The following is a 24,978-nucleotide window of genomic DNA, read 5'->3' as shown; positions in this document are numbered from 1 at the left end:
TCAGAAACGCATACACACGCCCATGGACACACACACACACACACACACACACACACACCCCTTGATTGCCTGGGAAATCCATTGGTACAGACCCTGTCCCTCTAGCTTAGTGATTCTCAACTGGTGAATAGTAAGCCCTTTGGGGGTTAAGCAACCCTTTCACAAGGGTCACATATTAGACATCCTTCTTATCAGATGTTTACATTACAAGTCATAACAGCAGCAAAACTATAGTTATGAGGTAGCACAAAATAACTTTACGGCTGGGGTCAGCACAACATGAGGAACTGTACAAGGGGTTGCACCACCAGGAAGTTGAGGACCACTGCTCTAGCTCTTTCCCACAGCCCCTCTCAGCCTTTCCTCCCAGCCCCTCTCCATTCCTTTGTGTCACCTGCTGACCTCCAGAACACACGCTCTGGCAGGGTCACCACAACCACACTTCCCTTCAAAGATCTTCATTCAAAGATGACAAGAACAACCAAAGAAAGGAACACCCTACACAAAAGACAAGATATCGATGCCAAGAAACAATTCAAACATCTCCAGATGCCTACACCCCAACACATCTGTTCAAATGTGTACAGTTGAGACAATGGTGTCACCACTAGGAGCCAGGAACCTTGTTGCAGTAGGCCTTGAAAAATGCAATATAGCTGAAGCATAGACGATGACCTCAAAATGCAATTATGCATGTGTTTAAGGAACTTAAAAATATGAATAAATCTCTTAATGAAGGCTGAAAACAAAAACAAACAACTGAATGAAATGATGAAAGCAATTCAAGGCCTTTAAGCCCAGCACTCAGGAGGCAGAGGCAGGCAGATCTCTAAGTTTGAGGTCAGCCTAGTCTATAGAGCAAGTTCTAGGACAACCAGGACTACAAAGAGAAACTATGTCTCAAAAAAATAGAAATAGGGGCTAGAGAAATGGCTCAGAGGTTAAGAGGCTGTTCTTCTGAAGGTCCTCAGTTCAATTCCCAGCAGCCACATGGTGGCTCACAACCATCTGTAGTGAAATCTGGTGCCCTCATCTGGCCTGGAGGTGTACATGCATACTGTATATTTATATAAGTAAATCCAAAAAATTATTTAAAAAATAAAAATAATTAAAATAAAATAAACATAATCACTAAAGATAAAACCCAAATGAAATAAAACTAGAAATGAAAAATGTAATAAATCAAACAAAAACTTCACATGCAACCCTCATCAACAGAGTACAATATTTGAAAGAGAGACTCTCAGGTTTTTAAGACAGGTAGAAGCCATGGATACCTAGGTCAAAGAGATTGTTAAATCTCAAAAAAAAGCCTCCAGATACAAAACATCCAGGAAACCTGTGACAGTCTAAAAAGAGCAAATCTACAAATAATAAAAACAAAGAAAGAAGAGCAGGTCAAAGTCACAAAATATTTTCAACAAAACCATAGAAGAAAATGTTCTTAACCTAAAGAACAAGGTGCATAACAAGGTACAAGAAGCATACAAGATGCCAAATAGGACCAGAAAAGACATTCTCCACAATATATAATAATCAAAACACTCAAAGAATAGAACACAGAAAAGATATCAAAAAAGGGGCAAAGAAAAAAGGCATGCAAAAGCAACCCCATTAGAGTAATACCTGAGGTCTCAATGAAAACTCTAAAAGCCAGAAGTTCCTGGAGAGACATTCTTCAAACTCTTGAGAGTCCACAGTGCCAGCCCAGACTACCATCCCCATTAAAACTATCAACCAAAACCAAAGAGAAAGAAAAATATTCCTCACTAAAACCCAATTCAAGAAATTTCTATTTACTAATCTAGTTCTACAGAACACAGCAGAAGGAAAACTTGAGTATCGAAGAAGGTAACGACACACAAGAACACACAGTGAATAAACAGTCCCAGAACATCAAACCAAATGCATGGATGTACAACATAACAAAGTAACAGGAATCAATGAACACTTGTCATTGATAACTCTCAATATTAATGATAGCAACTCATCAATAAAAAGACACAGACTAACAGATTAAATTAGAAAACAGGATCCATCTTTCTGCTACATCAAGAAAACACCTCCTGCCATCAAGGACAGATCTTCACTTCAGAGTAAAAGGATAAAAAAGGTATTCCAAGCAAATGGACCTAAGAAGCAAGATAGTATAGCCGTTTTAGTATCTCACAGAATAGACATCAAAACACAGCTAATCAGAAGAAATCAGAAGAAATGCACACACATTAAATAAAAAATTAACCAAGAGTATATCATAATTCTAAACATTTATGCACTGAACACTGGGTACCCAAGTTCATAAAAGAAACACTACTACAGCTAAAATCACACCTTAACCCTCACATTGTGAGGGAACTTCAATACCTCACTCTTCCTAAATAGACAGGTCACCCAGATAAAAACTAAAGCAGCGCTGGAAGCATGTCATCATAAATCAGTGGACCGAATATACAACTACAGAATGTTCCACCCAAACACAAAAGAATATGCCTTCTTCTCAGCAGCTCATGGAACTTTCTCCAAAACTGATCACATAGCTGGATACAAAGGAAGTCTCAACATATACAAGAAAATTGAAATAACAGCTGTATTCTACCTGGTCACCATGGTTTAAAGCTTCGTGCCAACAAAAACATAAACCACAGAAAGTCGACAAACTCAGAGAAACTTAAAGAACTTACTGTTGAATGAAAAACGTGGGTTGAGACAGAAAAAAACAAGGAAAGCAAAAAGCTTTTTAGAATTGAGTGAAAACAAAAATGAAACACACTCAAAACTATGGAACACAATGAAGGCAGCTTCGGAGGCAAGCTCATAGCACTAGGTGACAACATCAAGCAATTAAGGAGATCGTACTGATAGCAGAGTAACACACCTAAAGATCTAGAACAAGAAATACTAACACCCCAAAAAAACTAGATTGCAGGAAATAATCAAACTCAGGGCCAAAATCAATGAAATAGAAACAACAAAAATACAAAGAATCAATAAAAAAAAAAAAAAAAAAAAGTTGGTTCTTAGAAAAAAATCAGTAAGACTGACAAGCTCTTTGCCAAATTAACTAAAAGACAGAGAAAAAAAAGATCCAAATTAATAAAAAGGGGGCATTACTACAGAAAGCAAGGAAATTTACAGAATCATAAAAACATACTTAAAAAATTTATACTCTACTCATCTATTGCTGCTGGGAGTGCAAACTTGTCCAGACACCATGGAAACTAGCGTGGCAGCTCCTCAGGAAAGCTGGGGCTAGATCTACCTCAAGATTCAGTAATACTTCCCTTGATACTTGTTCAATCATGTTTATTGCTGCTCTATTCATAACAGCCAGAAATTGGAAACAACAAACCTAGATTTCTGTCAGCCAAAGAATAGATACAGAAAATGTGATATATTTATACAACAGAATACTATCCAACTGTTAAAAAAATAAAATCATGAAATTCACATGATTTACTGGTAAATGGACAGAGCTAGAAAAAAACATCCTGAGTGAGGTAACCTAGATCCAAAAAGACAAATATGGTAGGTATTTGCTTATATTATATGTAGATGATAACTGTTAAATCTTCAATAAGCAGGCGACAGTCCCCATAATCCAGGGGTTAGGTATAGAGTAAGGGCCTGGGTAGATCATCCAAGGAAGGGGAAACAGAATAGACAGCTAATAGCTAATGGACGGTGGTGGGTAGGACAGGAGGATCATGAGGAGAAAGAATAACGAGGGTGGTAAGGGAGGGAATACAAGAAAGAATAGCTAAAACTAAGAGTCATCTGAAGGGCTGTATAAAACTTCCTAAAATATATACATATATGAAAGAATCTAAATGGAGTCACCAAATAATGGGAAAGACAGAGCCCCAACTTGAACCTCTCATCAACAAATGAAGCCTCCAGTTCTGGGAATGGGTTATATCTAGTAAGAGTGTTTGGCCAAAGGGGCCCCATGAATAACCCCCAAACAATCCAGGCTATTGCCAAAGATATGAGATGCTCTCCACAAACTGATGGTAAGACCCTAATGCTGAAGATAATAACTACATAACTCACTGAACAGGGAGAAGCCAAGCTGGTCGCTACCCAAGGCCTTTACCTCTATTCACTAGTCATCATGGGACTAAAAGATAGTCTGCATACTACCAGAGGGAAAAGGCAAGCATCAGTCCAGCTATAAATTCAAACCCTTCCATCTGGTGACCTGCCTGCAAGATACACTGGAGCAATAGTGGCACAAAGCCTGTAGGTGTAATCCACTATGACTGGATTTGAGGCCTACTCAATGAGATGAAACCCAATACTGCCTGGGTGGACAAGACCCTGGGATAAGGCAGAAGAAATCCAAATACTACTGTTTTGCTAAAAGGAACATAGCAATAAAATGACTACTAACGACATTCTGCTATACACAGACCAGGGCCTTGCTGAGCCATCCTCAGAGGAGCTTCCTCCTGCAGTAAATGGGAACAAAAACAGATGACACACAACAGAACAAAGTGCAGACAGTGAGAAACCTTGGAACACCCAGTCCTAAATGGGATTTCTCTATCAAATTCCTCTCCTCAGAGCTCAGGTACCTGTGAAAGAGAAGGCAGAAAGACTGTAAGAGCCAGAGGGGATGGAGGATATCCAGGAAACAAGGTCTTGTAAACACAGCAGGCCTAACTCACATATGAACTCAAAGTCTGTGTCGGCTTGCACAGTCCTTGCACAGTCTAAACCAAGTGGGGTTCCTGAGCTAAGAGGGCAAGTGGGCACAAGTCCACATCCCCTAAGCCAGAAGCTATCTCTAACTGCTCACAAAGGAAAAATTAGTTTGCTCCAATGGAGTCTCACTAGGTATACAACCACCCTTAAGTACCCAGCAGTAGACAGACAACACAAAATGAACTTAATGGCATTTTTGGAGGTTCTTTACCTCATAATGGTGTGTCTGACATTATTTTTAGTTTTTAACTTTTTTCTTTTTTTTTCTTTCTTTATAGATCTTCTTCAGTGTTGCATTTTTATCAGATTTCTTTTCACAAATGTGTGTTTTTCTGTATCTGTATGTGTTTCTTATGCGTTTTCTTCAGTTATTTATCTCCTAGTAGTTTATTTGCTTCATCATATTATTTTATTTTATTTTATATTATGTTTTAGATGCTTCTTTGTATCTAACAAGTCTAATAAAAAAAGGGTATGAATTTGAGTGTGTGGGGAGTATGTAAGAATGAGAGAGATAGTAAAAAAAAAAAACAAAAACACAACAACAACAAAAACTTTGTGATAGCACTAACCAAGCAAGTGAAAGACTTGTGTAATAAAAACTTTAAGAAACTGAAGAAAGAAATCAAAGACACCAGAACATGGAAAGATCTTCCATGCTCATTGTTCAGTAGGATTAAAGTTATGAACATGGCCATCCTATCAAAAGCATCTCCAGATTCAACAGAATTCCAACACAGTTCTTCATGGAAAGTAGAAAAATAATTTTCAACTTCATCTGAAAACACACACATACCAGAATAGCTAAAACAATAATGAATAATAAAAGCACTGCTCGAAGTATCAGTATTCCAGATTTCAATTACTACAGAGCAAACAGCATGGTACTGGGATAAAAACAGACACACTGATCAATGGAAGTAAAGGAGGACCCATATGTAAGTCCACACGCCTATGCAAACCTGAACTTTGACAAAGAAGACAAAAATACACACTGAAGACAAGAGAGCATCTTCAACAAACAATGCTGGTCAGACTGGACAGCTGCATGTAGAAGAATGCAGATAGAACCGTATCTATCCTGCACAAAACTCAACTCCAAATAGATAAAGGACAAGACCAGATATTCTGGTGGTGATAGAACAGAAAGTGAGGAATAGGCTTGGACTCATTTGCACAGGAAATGAGTCTTGTTTCTGAAGAAAAAAGGCCTTTCTTATCAATATAACAAGCACAACAATGAATACATGGGACCTCATGAAGCTGAAACACTTTTTGTCTTTTTTTTTTTCCAGAGCTGAGGACTGAACCCAGGGCCTTGCGCTTGACTGAGCTAAATCCCCAACCCCCTAAAACACTTTTTAATGGCAAAAGATGCCATCATTTGAGCAAAGCAACAACTTACAAAATGGGAAGAAATCATTACCAATTATATATCTGATAGACGGCTGATAGTTAAGATATACAAAAAGCTTTAAAAAAAAAAAACAACCTTAAGATCAGGAAAACAAATTGTTTAAAATTGTGTACAGAACTAAGCATAGTTCTCAAAGGATGAAACTCAAATGGCTGAGAAATACTTAAAGAAATGTTCAACATCCTTTGTCATTACAGAAATGAAAATGGAAACTACATTGAGATTCCACCTTACTCCAGTCAGAATTGATAAGATCAATAAAACAAATCACACCTCATGCTGGTTAGGATGTGAGCCAAGGGAAGCATTTATTCTACTTCAAGATCTGGCTATAACCACTCTTGGGTATATGCAGAAAGGCCTCTATATTATACTACAGAGACACTTGCTCAACCATGTTGCTGCTCTATGCATAACAGCCAGAACTGAAACAGCCTAGATTTTAGATAGAGAGAAAAAGAACATAAAGGCAGTGGGTAGGAAGGTGAGGAGGATGGACGTGAGGTAGGGAGGGAGTAGACTTAGTCTATTCAGCTCCATAGTCTCTGACATACAAACTGTACATTCTTGGGCAATTTTTTTCATGCTGTTTTTTTGTTTGTTTTTGGGTTTTTGGTGGGTTTTTTGTTTGTTTGTTTTTTTTATGAATTAAGGGATATGCTTTTAAACAATCATTTAATCTTTTTTTTCTCTAAGTCAGTATAAAATGAAAAGCTATAAACAGAAAATCTACTTGTTTTAGTTGTTAACAACTAAAATTCCTATGCCAAAGTTTAAATACAAATATTCCCAGTAAAAAACAAAAACAAAAACATCATCAAGGCTTGGAAGATGGCACAATTGCATCAGCTACAAGGACCTGAATTCCATGTGCAAACCTTTGTTAAAAAGCCAGTTTTAAAATGCAGAGAACCTGCTTTATCAAGGTGGAAGATAAGATCAGCCTCCCAAATGTTGTCCTATAACTTCCACACCCACAGCTATACTCATACACACACACACACACACACACACACACACACACACACATAAACAAATTTTACTTATTTTACAAGTTTTAAGTTATATATACATATTTATTCCCATGTTTATGTGTGGACAGCACATGGGTCCTAGATAAGAAACTTACATCATCAGGTTTGGTGGCCCGTGTCTTTACCCACTGGGCCATCTTACTGGCTTACATTCCTAATAAATAAGTATAATTAACAAGATGTTAGATGTTAGTGCTGAGTATATATTCTTAAGTTCTGGGCGAAATAAAGGCATCCATGCATAAGCTTACCTCTCTTGACTGCTGTAGGCTGTTCTTAGGAACCCTGAAGCTGTGAACAGTGTCATCAAAGCATCTGACAGAGAAGAGGCAGCTGTCTGTGGGTTTCACCTGGATACAAGAAGTCAGAAAACAATGTTCACTCACTGGAAACAAAGTCTCAGAAATTATCTACCACAAATTAACATGTAACAACACTCGGCTGAACACTGAAAGGCTGATAAAAGACAGGAGGACCTGGATTCCTGGGAGATTCAGGCATTTCAGTTTGTCCACACCAATCCTATCAAGACCTTTCTCACTCCAGGAAAACACTCAGAGTTCACTGGCCAATGACAGTAAACATTGGTTTACTATCCATTAAGTAAAATTAGTATGCACTTGAGCTACAAAATCCTCTACATAACAAAGCTCCAAATGTAGAAAATGTATATAGGTAAGGTTGACGGCAAGGTGGTAAAGGAGGTATAAAAACTGAATTAGAAACAATTATTTTTAATACAAAATTTAAAATGGAGGGGATTTAAAAGCATAAAGGATGGACTTCTGTTCCAAGGCCTTACTACAGGAACGGCAGTAGAAAACAATTACAAAACAATATGGTCAACCCTCCACTGCCCTCACCCAAAACAAAACCAGCCACAAGAGGAACTGGAATGGCAACACCATCCACAGCCAAGGGGTGAATACTCTCTTGGAGGAGACATAATCAGAAGCTATGTCAGGCTTTCCCACCACCCACGCTGTTTCCCCGGCAGCCCACACAGGGAGATGAAATCTATGAGGGCACAGGTGGGACAGCCAGCCGTCTGTCTTTGAAAAGCAATCAGGACAGCCAAACACGCTCAAGAAAGCAGGACAATCTCCCAAGAGAGAACCTGGAGACCTCCGACACCTATTCACATCACTAACTGATTCATGAACCGCACATGCACAGGAGCACAGATTCAAAACAACCCACCCGGATGAGGCCGATCTGAATTGAGACAGAGCTTCTGCTCGAGACACAGGAGTCTATACTCTAGAGCAAGCCATGAAAATGACTTAGCAAAGACAAGTAACGGAGCCCACTCTCCAGAACACAACATTCATTATATTACGGATATCGTTGGATGGGACCTAACATGAGGAAGCAAGTCAGTAAAAACACATTCAAATGATTAATTAAAAGTCAAAAACTGTCAGAATGGAAACAGGAACTAAAATATATACCACCTGCAAGAGACAGAACAGAGATACAGAAGGGTTTGAAGTAGGTGGACAGGTAGTAAAAAAAGGCCAGGCAGGCTGGTCATACTACATCAGAAAAAAACCTATTTCAAAGCAAAATGTCAATTTGGGAAACATCACCAAATCAATAACATCCACTGATATAAAACTACATTTGTAGAGATCTTAGCACCTCAGCAATTGAAGATAACTAGCAATATACTAGAGAAAACAAATGACGGGAATAGCACCATGACTCAACAAGTTATAAGACATTTTACTTAGCAATAATGAAACATTCTTTTATGATTTATTTTAATGTGTATGAATCTTCTGCACGCGCACATACACCTGTGCCACATCCGCGTATGGTTGTCTGGAGAGGTCACAAGAGGTGCTACCACATGTCCCAGTAGTAAGGTTACAGAGAGTTGTGAGCCACAATATGGGTGCTAGAAAATAAATATTTTCTGCAAAAGCAACAAATGTTTTTAATGCTGGGCCATCTATCTTTGTGGCGTCAGGCACAAGTGCACTATTATTATAGTCTGTAAGTAAGTCATTGAGCAAGCCTCAGTAAATCAAAATGCAATTATTGATCAAGAACAAGATAATCAGAAAAGCCCAATTACTTGGGAGTTAAACAGCACACTTCTAATTTTTAGAATTATTTCCTGGCTCTAAGCAGAAGTCACAGTAGAAATTGTAAAATATTTTAATTGATAATGAAACAAAACCCACCAAAGCTAGTGGGGAAAAACAAAAACAGCTACAAATAGTAAAATATGGTTTAAAGACTCTGTTAGTAAAAAAGATCTCACTATTTTAAGTTTCAATCTTAAGAAACTATAACAGTATGCATAAGGTCCTGGGTTCAATCCAAACAAAACTCAAACTAAATCAAACTATGAGAAACCAAACTAAATATAAGCAACTAAAAGTTGGGGCTTTTAAACTGTAGGTTTGTTGTCTGTTTTTCGGGTTTCTTGTTGCCATTTTGTTTTGCTTTTTAATGCCATACATGGTGATGGTCCCTGTAATCCTAACTCTTGGAGATAGAATGGAAGTTCGGGAGTTCAATGTCACCTACCCTCCCCTACACTGTGAGTTCAAAACCCGCCTAGAGACATGAAGCGGCCTCCTTGTTGGGCAGCACTCATGATGCTGAAAGATGCTATGAGGCTGCTGGGGAAGAGGCAGCAGATTGGTCTTCCCCAGCTCTAGACCTTGTGTGAGCACCACTGACAGGTCAGACAAGATGTCCCCACAGCCACAGTAGTCAAAAGCCCTATTGCAGGTATAACCAACTACCCTTTAACTAGATCCCAGATCTGACTGAGGGGTTTCTCATCTGACACTGAGAACACAGTGGAAAAATAATGGCTGGGGGATTTTATAGGCCCTCGGAGGGAAGATATTGCTGTCATTTTGCTAAATAGACATGATGAGCCAATCAAATTACTTCCTAAACAACTGTGTTTATTCTCACAGATTACTGTTGATACCATCTCAGGGAAAAAAAAAGTTTCCTTTTTGCAAAGGGCAGTAGTAGCTGCAGAGGCTCATAAATGGTCAAAGTGACAGCCTCATGTTCAGCCATAAAGAGAAAATCTGTGTCATCACCACCACTACCATAAACTCCCATTACTGTCAAGACTCAGGGAACCCTGCAGAAGTGTTAAAAAAAAAATGACTGAAAAAGCCAAAAGAAAAACAAAGGAATTAAAGAGAAATAATAAAAAAAATATTGTAGGACGAAACAAAACCAAACGACAGCATATAAAAATACACGGTCTATGGCACACCGTAAAATCTGCATGGATTTTCAACAGTCCACAAATATCCAGAACAATCTTGTAAGTGAAGAATGAGGTTTGAGGTCACTGACTTCATCAATTTAAACCACATTACAAAGCCACAGTGAAGAAAACTGTGTGATGTTGGCACGATGTGGCAGGATATTGGATCCCATCCTGAGCTCTGAGACTATGTCTTGTGACCTTTATTTTGGTGTGCTTGAGCCCTAACGCACAACTTTGACCCAAGAGCTTTCTGTTTATTGTAAACAGGTGATTATGGTGTGGTTCAGCCAGCCCTAGCACATACTTTTAATCCAAGAGCTTTCTGTACACATTTAATAAAGTTAACCCTAGGTCAAGAGGCCAAGCAAAAAGTCAAGTGACAGGGATTAAAGAGAAGGAGGGATAACACTGAGGGGTATTTAAGACAGTGTGGAGAAGTAGCAGAGCCTTAGCTCTCTAGCTCTTCAGCTTTAGCTCTCTGGCTTTTTGAGCTTTGAGCTAGCAAACCTTTGGCCTTGAGGTGTTTTTTGTTCTGTTTTATTTTGTTTTATGCCTTTTCCTGCTGGGCTGTCACCTGAGCCAGCAGGCCTTTCAGGCTTTTCCATCAAGAGGTGAGCTGAGAAAGAAGGTTAGCTGAGTGCTTTCTTTGCCTCTCTGAGCTAGCAGGTTTCCACCCCAGCATCTGGCTTTACTGGTAAAATAGAACTGTTGGGATACTCATTCTTTTATAACAACAGCATGAGCCAATGCAATAAAACAAACCTCATATATGTTCAAAAATGTATATGTTCATATATGTTCAAGTGATTTCAAAAAAAGCCTGCCAAGTCTACTTGAGGGGGTGGGGAGGAGCAAATTTCAAACCATGGTGTGAGTACAACTGGATATCCACAGGAAGAAAAATGAAGCTGAATCTGTACCTTATCCTACATACAAAATTTAACTCTAAGTGGATCCGGTCACAAACTACAAAATTCATGAAAGAAAATATAAGGGAGAGAAACTGTATGACAATGTACCTGAAATGCTGTCCCAGACAAAGCACGACTACAGAAGCAACCAAGGTTAACAGCTAAATAACACTGTGTCAAAATCTAAAATCCTTAGGGCTGGAGAGATGGCTCAGAGGTTAGGATCACTGTTGTTCCAAAGGTCCTGAGTTCAAGGCCAAGTGACCACATAGTGGCTCACAACCATCTATATTATGATCTGGTGCCCTCTTCTGGCCTGAAGGTATACATGCAGGTGGAACACTATATAAATAAATAAATCTTTAAAAAAAAAATCTAAATTCTCTGTATGTCAGAGAACACTATCATCCTATTTAGAGTGGGAAAACATCAGACCATTACATCTCAGAATATCTCAGAGTATATAAAGAACAAACACAATCAGCTGAACTGAAAAGCAGGCAAAGGACTTAAATACACCTTCCTTCATTGATGATCAAAAAGCACCTAAAAACGTGCCAAATACCACTAAGACAGGGAAAGGCAAATCTCAACTGCAATGAGCTACCACAGCACACACATGAGGATGGCCACTATCCAAAACAATAGCAGACAGTTGGGGAGATGTGAAGCCCTCCAGCAATACTTGTTACTCACACATAAAGCAGAGGGTCAAGCTACCGTGGCAGAGGAGCTCCTGCAAGCACTAAAGCAGAACCACAGTATAATCCAGCAGGTCTATTTTTACAAAAATAGTCTCAAAGTAATTTCCACCCATGTTCATTACACCGTTGTCCACAGTAGTCAAGAAACTTAAAGAAATGTCCACTGACAGATGAATAATGAATAAAGAAAATTTGATATATGTGTACAAAAGAATACAATTCCTTAAAAGGAAAATCCAATTACATGCTATCACATGGATGAATCTTGATGTATTATGTTAACTGGAATGGGCTAGTAGCCAAGAGACAAACACTGTGTGATTCCCCTCCATAAAGCTCATAAACAGTCCAGCCCATAGAAACAGCAAGCCAAAGGGTGCTTACTGGAGTCTACAGAAACAGAAAATGAGGAATATGCAGTAAGCATATGAAAAAAAAAGTTCTAGATACCGGTTTCACAGCAAACTAAATACAGTTGAAACCAGTGAACCACACACTGACAAGATGGCACACATGGATGAATCTGGAGGACATTGTGCTAAGTGAAACAGGCCAGTCACAAAACAACAAACACACGACTCTACTTACATATGTTACCTGGAGTGGTCACGCTCTTCAAGACAGAAAGTAGAATGATGGATGGTAGAAGCTGAGGGTGTGGGGAGTCCATATGCAACAGACTGTCCATTTGAAAAGATGAAAAGACTTTGGGGGCTAGATGCTGTTCAAACTAGCAGAATGATTAAGTATACTCAATGTCACTGAACCATGCAATTTAAAACAATTATTGTTAGGTTTTATATTATAGATGTTTTATTGTAAGTTTTAAAGGTCATTAAGGAACATGTCTATAAAAGATCTCAGTCAACCTAGGTGTCTACCCTAAGAAAGGAGATGTTGAACATAGCTTGATTTATGTGAGTATTCAGTCTTTTTACCTTGTGCTGATACAATGCACAGATAAAGCTTTAAGCAGACCACTGCATAAGAAATTAGAGGTTTACAGGATAGGCAGAGGCATAACACAGCAGGACCTAATCAATTCCACAGAAGCTAAAGTTTGGAAAATGAGAGGGGAGAAGCTAACAAGTTTGTTTTATGAAAAATAAAATAAAAAGATCCCAATACAATAAAAACCTTAGTACAGAATAAAAGAATCAAGAGTGGAAGAGATGAGGAAAGCAGGAAGACACACACAGAAAAACAAAGGACATTGAAAAATCTCTACACCTAAAGAAGCTAAGCAAGAAGGAGGACCCTGGGTAAGATGCTCAATCCTCATTCAGAAAGACAAACAGAATGGACATGGGAAGAGGGAAAACAGGGAACAGGACAGTAGCCCACCACAGAGGGCCTCTCTGAAAGACTCTACCCAGCAAGGTATCAAAACAGATGCTGAGACTCTTAGCCAAACTTTGGGCAGAGTGCAGGGAATCTTATGAAAGAAGGGGGAAATAGAAAGACCTGGAGGGGACAGGAACTCAACAAGTAGACCAACAGAACCAAGAAATCTGGGCCCAGGGGTCTTTTCTGAGACTGATACTCCAACCAAGAACCATGCACAGAGATACCCTAGAACCCCTGCACAGATGTAGCCCATGGCAACTCAGACTCCAAGAGGGTTCCCTAGTAAGGAGAACAGGGGCTGTCTCTGACAGGAACTCAGTGGCTGGCTCTTTGATCACTTCCCCTTGATGGGGGAGCAGCCATACCAGGCCACAGAGGAAGACAATGCAGCCAGTCTTCATGAGACCTGATAGGCTAGGGTCAGAGGAAAGGGGAGGAGGACCTCCCCTATCAGTGGGATTGAAGAGGGGCATGGGAGGAGATAAGGGATAGAGGGCAGGACTGGGAGAGGACAAGGGAGAGGGATACAGCTGGGATAAATAAACTATAATTAGTAAATAAATAAATAAATAAATAAATAAATAATGCAAAAAAAGAAAAACAAAGTAGCATCAGAACTTTTCACAGGTCTTCTAGTCCGGTATGGACAAGATGTAAGGGCCTGTAAATGGACCCAACTCGGTCACAAGGTTGTTCCGAATTGATGGGGCAGTTAGCTTAGCCTGTAACCTTTCAAAGGGGAGGCCAGTTGACCTCAAGTATGCTGACACGGGGAGAGGCAAGGCATGTGCACATTGAGGGCAGATGGCGTGCAGTGTTCCTGGACAGCCCCACTGGACTTAAGTATGCCTGGGCTCCAGGTTAGCCCAATCGGTAAATAGAGGAATCTCAGTCTCCTATACGGTAAGAGTTAAACAGCTGGAAGTGAGTGCAAAGAACTTAAGAGTCCCGATTTTGACACAGGCCTTAAGTTTTATTGTAACCCCAGAAACTCCCATCATCCACATTTACCCATGAAAAAGACACACATGCCCCTCCAGTGTTGACAGCTCTGTCTAGGTGGCTTTAGATCACCTGTTTTTAATGCCGCAAGTGAAAATAAACAAGTTGAGTGTGTGTGTCTGTGTGTGTGTGTATACACGCATGTAAGCGGAGATTCTTTATTGTCAATTGCTCCCAAATGTGAAAACCCAAGTCCACCCACCCATGGCCTTGCCCGAGTCTGCAACGGTTGGGACCAGGCACGTCAGCATGGACTCCACAGTCTGTACAGACCACACACGACTCATCTTACCGTGCACACCGCTTGAGTCAGGTGTTTGCACCCCTGGCGGTAAGTGTTATGGACTGCATCAGGCCTTCAAAACAAAAATTAAATCAGGACAAAGAAAAAGAGCTAAGTGAAAGCTTCTAATATTTTAAAACTTATATTCTGAAATTTAGTAATTCCAAGGATAATACTTACTGTTTCCTATACCAGGAAAGGACTCCGTGTTCTAATACTACCCAGAATAACTTCCAGCCAAAAAATCTTGAACTCTACAGGAAAATGACAAAAATTTTCCAAGCTGGTGTATCTGGATTCAAATACATAACTGAGAAAAAGTAACTAGGCATAAATATAGATCTGAGACGTTCATCTAGATGGGAGGACTGAACAATAAACAGCAACAAAACTGAGCTCCAATGCTAAGTGCAATGATGAGAACATACCCCTCACTACAGCACACACACACACACAAACACAAATGCTACACTGCCAAGGTCTGGGTTTATGACTCCGACAGTTCTGCCCAGGATTGTTTATAGAAAATAGCAGTTCTGGGCTTTGAACACAATTTCCTCAAGGTTGTGAATAAATGTCTAAAAAAAGAGAATTAACCTAAATTCACTATATATAGTATGCTAACATACAAAAAGTTATTCTGCAGGAACTACTTACAGATGCAAATGGTGGTGAGCACCACCATGGTGGATTCTAGAAAATAACTAAATTCTAGAACTCACAGAAGTGTTTGCAACCAGGAAATCTCTTTCCTAGGGTATTTTAGGAGCTACTTTTCTATGAAGTCTTTTATAATTTGATGTTTATAACAAAAACAATACTGCAATTATGACTTAGTGAGAAAAAATATTTTCCTCTACTCCTTTCTGTTAAACTTACTCAGTTTAAAGCACAATCAGCATAACTAAAGTGATTGATACACTAAAAGGAAGCCTCTTAAAATGTAAGAGTATATAAGTGGCTTACAATATAAGATTCAGGAATCCTCAACTTATGAGGGGTATATCCCAATAAACCATCATGACTTGAAAAATACTCTAACTAAAAATATTCACTGAAGGGACAAGAATGTAGCTCTGTTGTGGACATCTTACCTAGCATACAGAAGGCCTTGGATTCAATTCCCAGAACTACTCATTAAGTAAAGCCAGCCTTCAGTACACTGAAGCCAACCATAGCTTAACTCAGAACACTAATATTTACATTAGCTACAACAGAGCAAAACCATCACACACACACACACACACACACACACACAGTCTATTTCATAATAAAACCCACAAACACAAGCTAGGCTAGGGTCTAGCTCAGTGGTAGAGAGGTTTCTGAGCCTGCACGTGCTTGGCAATGCACACCACGGTGGGAAGGAGGGAGCAGTAAAAACGTACAGAGCATTATGCAAAGCACGATGGCAACACAGTGCTGTGCAGTCTTGGTCGCTGCCCTCATGGCCACATGGCTGACTGGACCTGCAACTCACTAGCACTGCCCAGCAGCACAAGAGTGTCGCAGTACACTGCCAGGCCAAGAAAAGATCAAAACTCCAAATCAGAGTAGAGTTGTCCTGTACATCTTTTTATGGCACTAAAAAGACAAAAACCTCATGAATTAGACCACGGTCAGTCAGAGACATGCTGTATGTCTAAAAAAAAAAAAAAATGGAAAAAACAAAACAAAACAAAAACACCTCAAGAGAAACAAAACAGGAAGAATCCCTTCCACCTCCTACTTAAGCCCCGCCCTACCTTCCAGAGAGGGCCTTCATAGCGCTTCAGTGCTTTGTAGACAACCTGCTGGAAACACGTCATTAGATTTGTCTACAGAGATGGAGCATGCATTCAAGTTTTTCCCAAAAACTTACTGTTTAGGGAAATTAGGAATTTAGACATTTAAAGAATTAGAGATTTAGGAATTCAATCCACCAAAACTCACCTTATTACCACCAAGAATATGCTTCATTTCAGCACCATGGGCAAGGTCAAGAGGTTTCTGGTCTATGTAAAATATAAAAGTAAACATCACTATGTCAACTACACAACAAAATTTACTATAGTTGTACCATATAATTCTCCTTTGTGTTTTCAAAAACTCCTTCCCACCAACAAAAAATACAATAAAATCACCTGCCAGAAGTTGCCCTCTTGATTCTTTAAAGCCTCCTTTTTTGGGAGCTATTGAGTCAGAAAATCTGATTGTCCCCAGAACACCCTGTACAGGTTCCATGGCCAGTCAGGTTTTCTGGCCATAAATGACTGTATTAGTTTCCGGACTGATGTAACACTATCACAAGCCTACCAGTTTAAAACAATGCAGACTTCTTCCCCTACTGTCAATTTGTTTACTCCTTATATTAACTTTGACTTCCTGGTTTACTGTCCAAGTCTTTTAAAAATACCAAACATCTGGTATGTACTGGTCACATTTGTTTCTATTTCTTCTCATAAAGTTCTGTTATGTGGCAATCACCATTATAAGGCACTGGTGATTTAGCAATGAACAACACAGAAAACAGTAATAAATTCATTCTAAAAGACACATAACAAGAAATAAAGCATGATATGCTTATATAATCAATAACCAATTTGACATAATGCAGCTACCACGTCAGGTAGAGAGTGAGAGACTGTTCCAGGCTGACCTCTCTGGGGAAGGGATGGTTACTGTGGCAACACAGGGAATGGCTAATGCAAAGGCCCTGAGAGAGGACAAGAAGGGATGAGACAAGGAGGCAGGTCACCAGAGCCAGACGTCTGTGAACCAGGTAAGCACAAACCTGTGCTTTCCAGACACGCTGCAAAGTCCATGCAAGGTCTTAGGACAAGAAATAATACGGCTTGACTGATACTCAAATTCTGTCCAAGTGTTTAAGCATATATTTCAAGATTTTGAGAAATTACAACATTAACTGGCTGGTCCTACTATTGTGCTTCCGGTGTTTAACAGCTCTACCGACTCAGAAACTGACATACCATACAATTCTAATTTGAAGGGCAGAGTTAGACCAGCCTTAACACACTCAGAACTGTACACCTATGACACACTTGCTTACAGAGCCTTTCTCTTCCACTAATACACTTAAATATTTTCAAGGGAATGGCATGCTCCCCGGAATGACTTCACAATAACCCGGGGGGGGGGAAGGGATGAAAGGAGAATGGCCATTGTATTAATCGAGAGAAAAGCTCACGGGCTCAACTTTGTTCTGAGGCGGATTTACAGGACTGCCGATATGTGAAGAGGAGGCTGCTGGCATCTGCTTCTTCAGTGAGGAGAAAAAACTGTTCACTGAGAAACCAGTCAGCAGTTCAGTTTTTCCAGCAGCACCTAGAATGATAACCGTCTGCCAGTTCTGTTATCTCCATCCTATCTTCAGGACACTTTTCAGAAACTATCCTTCCAGCAGAGGGAAAGATAATAACATGATTTCCTTTATAAAATCCTGTCCTAATGCCAAAAATAAATTCTGAGCTGCTGCCAACTGGACGAAATCTCAGCCTCATCTCTGGACTCGATGTCCGCAGGGCCCAGCATACAGGAATAACTCAATAAAGCACATTTAGAACTAAATGAGCATGCTCCCTACCTACATCAACTTATAGCCAGCAATTTCAACAGAAAAATGTGCATGAGTTAGCAAAATAAAATAAAATAAAATGAGTGGAATAACAGGATATTTGAAATTGCATGAAACGCCTTTGTCCCTTAATGGGAAAACGCAACAGAAATGTCATCTCTCTTCAAATTAATTTGCATAGAAGGAAATTTCAGCTTAATCCCAACAGATCTTTACTAGAAACCTGTAACCTTCCAATGTCATGTGCAAATGTGCATGTATAACAGTACCAAGGTCAGCATTGGACGACCAGAAGAAAAGCGCAGATGCATACAAATCATTCTGAAGAGTAGCAGCTTTTTACCCCATTCCTGAACATGTTTCAGTATAGCAAGTCTGCCTACTGCTATAAAGACCATCTAATCCCAAAGTCAATTATTTAAGCCAATGTTTTGGACATCCAAAGATATTTCCAAAGTAGTGAAAATTTTGAATGACCCAACACTAGCTGTCCTAGATTGCTCTGCAAGCTGAAGTGGAACAGGTCAGACTTGACTTTCTCCTTTCAGGTGGGTAATGGCCAAGCACCTTACTGCAGTCTTCTCAATGTCATGTTTTAGTGTGTTTTGCTTTTGACTTCCTCACATAAAATGGCCCCAAAGAATCATACTAAAATGCTGGGCAGTGTTTCCAAGTGCAAGACTATGATATATTAAAGGCTCCATTGGCCATGACCTCAGTCAATGTATCTGTAACACATATTACACAAGGTGTTCTTAAATAGTGGCACTCATAAAGCATGGCTGTACACTGATCACTGGATGAAAATGCCATGACAAGAGGGGCTCATGACACTCTAATCTTGGGTTCTCTTAAAGGAATGGTTCAGAACTCTCTAATTCAGTGTTGGTGGCAACATTAGAGAATGTAATGCCTACCATCTGCTTGATGGTAGGATTATCTTGGTTAACATTTGTCTTATTTGGAGTAGGGAGTGCATTACTAGTTAAGTCTTAAAGGAGAAGAAAATGTCATTCTTTACTTTTGTGAATGTCCTTATTTAAAATGGAGACCATCTAATTTAATAAAGGCTGGATACCAAACAGAATAGTTTTCTATAGTACTGACTGCATCTTGTAGAGTGAAAATGACCAAGGATGACTTCCATCAACACACTTACCATTTTTGTTCTTCAGGTTAGGGTCAGCTCCACTTCTCAGAAGCTTCAAGGCACACTGTTTATGGGCCCGATAGGCTGCACAATGCAAAGGAGTATTTCCTAACTGGTCCGAACAGTTCACATCAGGAGGATTGGGCCTGCTGAGCTAATAGAGGAATACAATGTGATTGATTACACACCAAAGACAGGTTTCCCCTCACACCACATGGAAAGGCTCCAAGCACAGCCTGTACAACAGCAGAGCTCGCGGGTTTTCAGGCTCTCCACCTTCGGCCCATGCTTATCTGCAGCAGGTATGAGACCTGAGGTCTGTGTCCTGGCACCACATGCAACAGCAGTGCCACTCACATCTGCCTCACATGAAGATTTCACTAGCATGCTCGCTCTCAACAGTCTTGCATTTTGCACTCGTGACAGCAAAACTATAAATCATGTACCTGCCAACAGTCCCTAAGAAGAGTTAAGCCTGAGACGGTAGAAGCTTAAATGTCAAGGTTCTGCTGAATTTGTTGTTCCCACCTTACTGCTTTAGCAATCTCCATATAGTCTCCATTTCACAAAATTTTAAAATGTTGCAGGTACTATACTTAGAAACCAAAGAGAAGTGTTTTCAAGTGAGCTGAAATAGCTTTACAGCAAATGGCATTGGTTCAGACTTGAATTCAGAACAAATTTAGTTTCATATTTAATGAGACCATGCAGGAAATGGAAACGAGAAAGTAGGTCTCCTAGAAAGAATAGGAAAGCAGGCAAGGCTGCCAGCTTGCTCGGCTTGATCCAAACACTGTCCCTTCTTGCTATGTTACTCCTCTAAAAAGGACAATATTCTTTCAGAATTTATTGTCCATCAAAATGCAAATAACTTTCTCTTCAATTGGATTCTGTATTTTTTTTTCAATTTTAAATGGGCTTAATTTGAAAAAAATTAAATTTTCTACACCTTAACTATTTGCTGTGAAAATTTATTTCATAATCATCAGGTTTTTGATTTGCAGTGAAGAGATGAATCAAAAACATAGAGATCTCAGTATGGAAACCTGCAAAACTATCCTCCTGGTGAGCTGCCACACACACACATACTTGTGTGTATGTGTGTCACTTCTATCCTAGTGTGAGGATTCCTCCTACAGTCACTGAATTACGACTTTAACCCTGAAGGAAGATCTTCCTAGCATACAAAGAACTGATGCTTGTTACCAGAGCTGACACTTCAGCTGTTCTTCCTTCTCTAGCTGCTCCTAAAAGCAGTTCTTCAAGCTTCCTTTGCTGAGTCCTTTCCACAGCTGCAAGAGAAAAACATGTCTTACTCTACAGCAGTGCTTTTCACCCTTCCTAATGCCACCCCTTAATACAGTTCCTCAAGCTGTGCAAATATTCCACAGTTACGTCGTAATGTAATTTTGCTACTTCCGTGAATCTTACTATAAATATATGAACACCGGATGGGAAGGTTGCAACCCACAGGTTGAGAGCTGCTGCTCTCCAGGTATGATCTTATTGGAATAGTCGTTACAGAGACATATAAAAAGGAGACACAACAGGTAAAAGCACTGGCTGCTCTTGCACAGGACCTAAGATGTATTCCCAGCACCCATACTGGCCAGCTTACAAACATCTATAACTCCTACCTCAGGGGATGACATCTCTTCTGGCTTCTGCAGATACCCACTATACATTCATGAAACATATTTACACAGATCCAAACAAACTTATAAATAAAAATAAATATTTAAGAAAAAAACAAAGAATAACTTGATCACAGTGTAAAAAAATACAAATGTTTTGAACAAATACTATTAGATTTGGGAGTTCTGCTTTTCATTTCCAGTAAGTTCCATTTCCTTCATTTTGGGATGACATTATAATACTCAGCATAAACAATTATGAGTATTTGATGATCAAAATAGTACTTATCTGCCTTAAAAAGAAGATAAATGGGGTTCATAACTTCTAGAATATTATAAAGGGGAAAGCAGTAATAAGAAAGATCATCCCGAGTGAGGTAACCTAGAAGCAGAAAGACATGCATGGTATACACTCGCTTAGAAGCACATATTAGCCATATAATAGAGGATAAACATACCAAAGTCTACAGAGCTAAAGGAACTAAACAACCAGGAGGACCCTAGGAAGGACGCTTAATCCTCATTCAGAAGAGCAAAGAGGATAGACAGCAGAAGTGGTTGATGAAAGGGAACAGAACAGGAGCCTATCATAGATGGCCTCTGCATGACTCCATCCAGCAGGGGGTCGAAGCAGATACAGAGACTGAGCCAAACTTTGGAGAGAGTGCAGGGTGTCATATAGAAGAGTGGGAGGATAGAAGGTCCCAAAGGGGCAGGAGCTCCACAAGGGACCAACAAAGCCAAAAATTCTGGGCCTGGGGGGCTGCAGAGACTGATGCACCAACCAAGGACCATGCATGGAGAACACCTAGACCCCTGCTCAGATGTAGCCCATTGGCAGCTCAGTCTCCATGTGGGTTCCTTAGTAAGGGGATCAGCGGCTGTCTCTGTCATGAACTCAGTTGCCTTCTCCTTGATCATTTCCGCCTGGTGCGGTGACCTTGCCAGCCCACAGAGGAAGAGGATCCAGACAGCCCTGATACAACTTGACAGGCTAGGGTCAGACAGTAGGGGAGGAGGACTCCCTCTTGGAGTACAATAAGGGAGGGAGAGAGGAGGAAAGAGGGAGAGAATGTGGGACCGGGAGGAGATGAGGGAGGGGCCTATAGCTAGGATAGAAAGTGAATACATTGTAAAAAAAAAAAAAATTTTTTTTTTAATGTAAATTTTTTTAAAAAGAAATAGCACTTCCTCTGCCCCTCGCTGGCCTCTGCAGTCCACAGCTGACGGCTTCTGGGGCAGGTGGAGGACTCGGCTTGGGAGGCTCGCCACTAGGAGTTGGACCATGCGCCAGTGGGTATATGGACAACACAGAATGGACTTGTTTGTTTGTCTGTCTGTTTCTCTGGAGGGAGGAGAGGTCACAGGGAAGGGGCATCAGACAAGAGAGGACCGGGAGGTGAGAAGTGAGGTTGCATGATGTGAGATTCCCAAATAAATAATAAAAAAGAAAACAAACAAATAAATAAAAAGCTTTCATAAACAGATAAGAAAAAAATAGCGATTTGTAAGAAGGTGTACAAGTCAAATACATATTAGTAGGTATCAAGTTACTTATATACATCTACAAAAAAAAACATATAAATTGTATTTCTATTTAAGAAACACTATAATACTCAGTTTGTAAGTGCTAAAGTAGGTGTTACTTTATAAATTACAGAACAGGTATACAGAGCGAAGGAAGGCCACACAGTGGAAGGCTGGGACTTGTGTAAGCTGCTGTCTCTATGTCAGTTCTGAAACCCTATTTGCAGAAGAGCAACTGTAATGTGAAGAAAGAGCGAACTGTAGCAAGAAGCTCGCATTTGCCTCACCTTGCACTCTGTTTTGAGAGGAAGAGGAGGTGGGAGCAGCTGCTGCTGGGTCAGGCTAGAGGCTTACCTCAGTGGTAAAGAATATGCCTCACATGTACACAGTTCTGGATAAAACCCTCAGTGTTGGAAAACAAAAAAAGCCTGTAAGGGTTCTTTTAGCCAGGGATTGTGGTATACTCCTGTAACCCCAACACATGGAACACAGAGGAAAGGATCAGGGGTTCAAAGTTACCCTCTCTTACACAACAATTTCAAGGTCAACTTAAGCTATATGAGACCTTACAAGTTATTTTGAAGCAAGTTCATGCCAATACTTAGTAATCCAGCTTAACATGTATGTAAAGGCCAGAAGCATCATTCCCTAGCAGTCTTCCTGGCTAAAGAGTCCTGGGCAGAGAAGCTAATGAAGAGCCAAGTAACTAGGGAAAGGAACATTTATTTCGAGCTTTCGCTCCTGTGTGCTGTTACTCAAAACACATTTAAACAAGCACATACAGTGCATATGGGAATTTAAACAAACATGTACAGTGCCCACAAGAATGGCTGGAGTAACAAATGACTGCAGTTACTACATACCATCTTCTATTGTACTTTTAGCCCCATGTATACAGTCTCTCTCCACACAGGCTCTCAGTGGCTTCTTCCATGGCTGAACCTGCTCTGTTCAGTCCTTCCTCTCACTAGACTATGGGCAGTGAGAGCAGCAGCATCCCCCTCCCCCTTCCTGTGCATGCCTGTCCCCCTGAGAATTACCTTTGGCTGTGACTTATTCCTTCCTCATTCTTAAGGTAGGGTGCTTAGCCTCACCCTTGATCATTCTAAGAATGGATGACAGTGTCTGGCATAAAGCCTATCTGACCAATAACAATTAGGTGATGTATAGCCAGATTCTGGACTTTAAAGAATGAAGAAAAAAAGGAATAAAGTAATATTTATTTCTACAGTTTCTAGGTTCACAAATGAAGGAAAACAGGCAAAGATTCAGAGAGGAAAACCCTGCATATGTTCCTGGGCACTTCCTATTCTTTCTTTATTCATGGTGTACAAAGAAGACTATGGACTCAGGCAACGACATGCAAAGGGTCCTGCCCCGGGGTAGAAGACCCTGAAAGTGTTCTTTTCTTGTGCTGTTCAGACAGCTGTTTCTACAGAACAGTGAGTTATGTGTTAACAACATCCATTTTTCTGAATGTTTTCCTCACTGAATGTTTGTTTTGACTTTTAACTCAAGGTCACATGCAGCCCAGACTAGCCTTGACCTTGCTAAATAGCTGAGGCTGGCCAGAACCTACCAGGGCACAGAGAGTCACCTCCTACCACTGGGATCACAGTACCCTACTGCAAATTTGAAGTCGGTCTTTATTTGCTGAAGCTTAGCTACTTCATGGAGTAGCTTACATAATAATGCAATTGCAGTCCACAGCCCCTGGGGAGGAATTTCATGAAGCCTCTCCTTTGCAGTCACCAAAGAAACGAAGGACTGGGACAAGTGTTATTAATGTACATTACATTTCTGACTAAAAGTTTCTTGGTAAACAAGGTATTTTTGCTTCCCCTTTTCATAGTCTACTTATTAATTACAAATAAAAAAACTGCTTTTCCAGTGGACCGCCAATATCTGGGTTAGTCAGTGTCAACTGACTTGGCTGTACAAATCAATCACGTGTGTCCTAACATAATACAGTAACTTGGGCAACACTCTCACCTACTTGGTATTTCCACCCCCACTAGATGTCCTGTATCTCATCACACGGAATGAAAAACTCAAACTGTCTTTCCAACCAACCTCCTCCCCACATACATATGCTTTTTGAGAGGCAAGTCTCACTGCGCGGCTCTGACTGGCGTGAAACTCCCTATAAAGACCAAGCAGGCCACAAACTTGAGGCCATCTTTCCTTCCTCAGACTCAGCCACCCCACTCTTCAAAATAGTCAACATTACATAAAACAGAGGCTAGAATGTTGTCCCAGATAAAGGAACTGGGAGGAGATGACAACTACAACATGGGATTATGCACTAGATCTAAACTGGGTAGATGTTATGTGGACAACTGACAAAATCTGCATGTGAAATGTGTGTTATATTATAAAAGGCTGAGCATTTCTTATCCAAAATTCTTGAGGTAAAACAAAATGTTTAAACTTTCGGAGTT

General features: G+C 40.1%; 1 protein-coding gene across 6 annotated transcripts in view; it reads right to left on the bottom strand.

The window, feature by feature from the left end:
- The window catches only part of Osbpl1a (oxysterol binding protein like 1A), a 170,427-nt gene that overhangs the window by 109,647 nt on the left and 35,802 nt on the right, over positions 1-24,978 (bottom strand). For 5 of the 6 annotated variants that reach the window (XM_021656030.2, XM_021656027.2, XM_021656032.2 and 2 more), the window contains 7 exons: positions 20,583-20,668; positions 19,386-19,530; positions 16,585-16,646; positions 16,398-16,445; positions 14,833-14,906; positions 14,662-14,725; positions 7,407-7,505 (listed from right to left, as the gene is read on the bottom strand). In XM_021656030.2, the coding sequence (XP_021511705.1) occupies positions 7,407-7,505; positions 14,662-14,725; positions 14,833-14,906; positions 16,398-16,445; positions 16,585-16,646; positions 19,386-19,530; positions 20,583-20,668 (578 nt within the window). The remainder of the gene's footprint in view (positions 1-7,406; positions 7,506-14,661; positions 14,726-14,832; positions 14,907-16,397; positions 16,446-16,584; positions 16,647-19,385; positions 19,531-20,582; positions 20,669-24,978) is intronic. The other variant, XM_021656031.2, reaches the window with a different exon arrangement.

This window comes from Meriones unguiculatus, chromosome 2 (assembly GCF_030254825.1).
Source record: "Meriones unguiculatus strain TT.TT164.6M chromosome 2, Bangor_MerUng_6.1, whole genome shotgun sequence".
Classification (NCBI taxonomy): Eukaryota; Metazoa; Chordata; class Mammalia; order Rodentia; family Muridae; genus Meriones; species Meriones unguiculatus.
The sequence above is the reverse complement of the archived record's forward strand: the minus strand, read 5'-3'. Positions and strand labels throughout refer to the sequence as shown.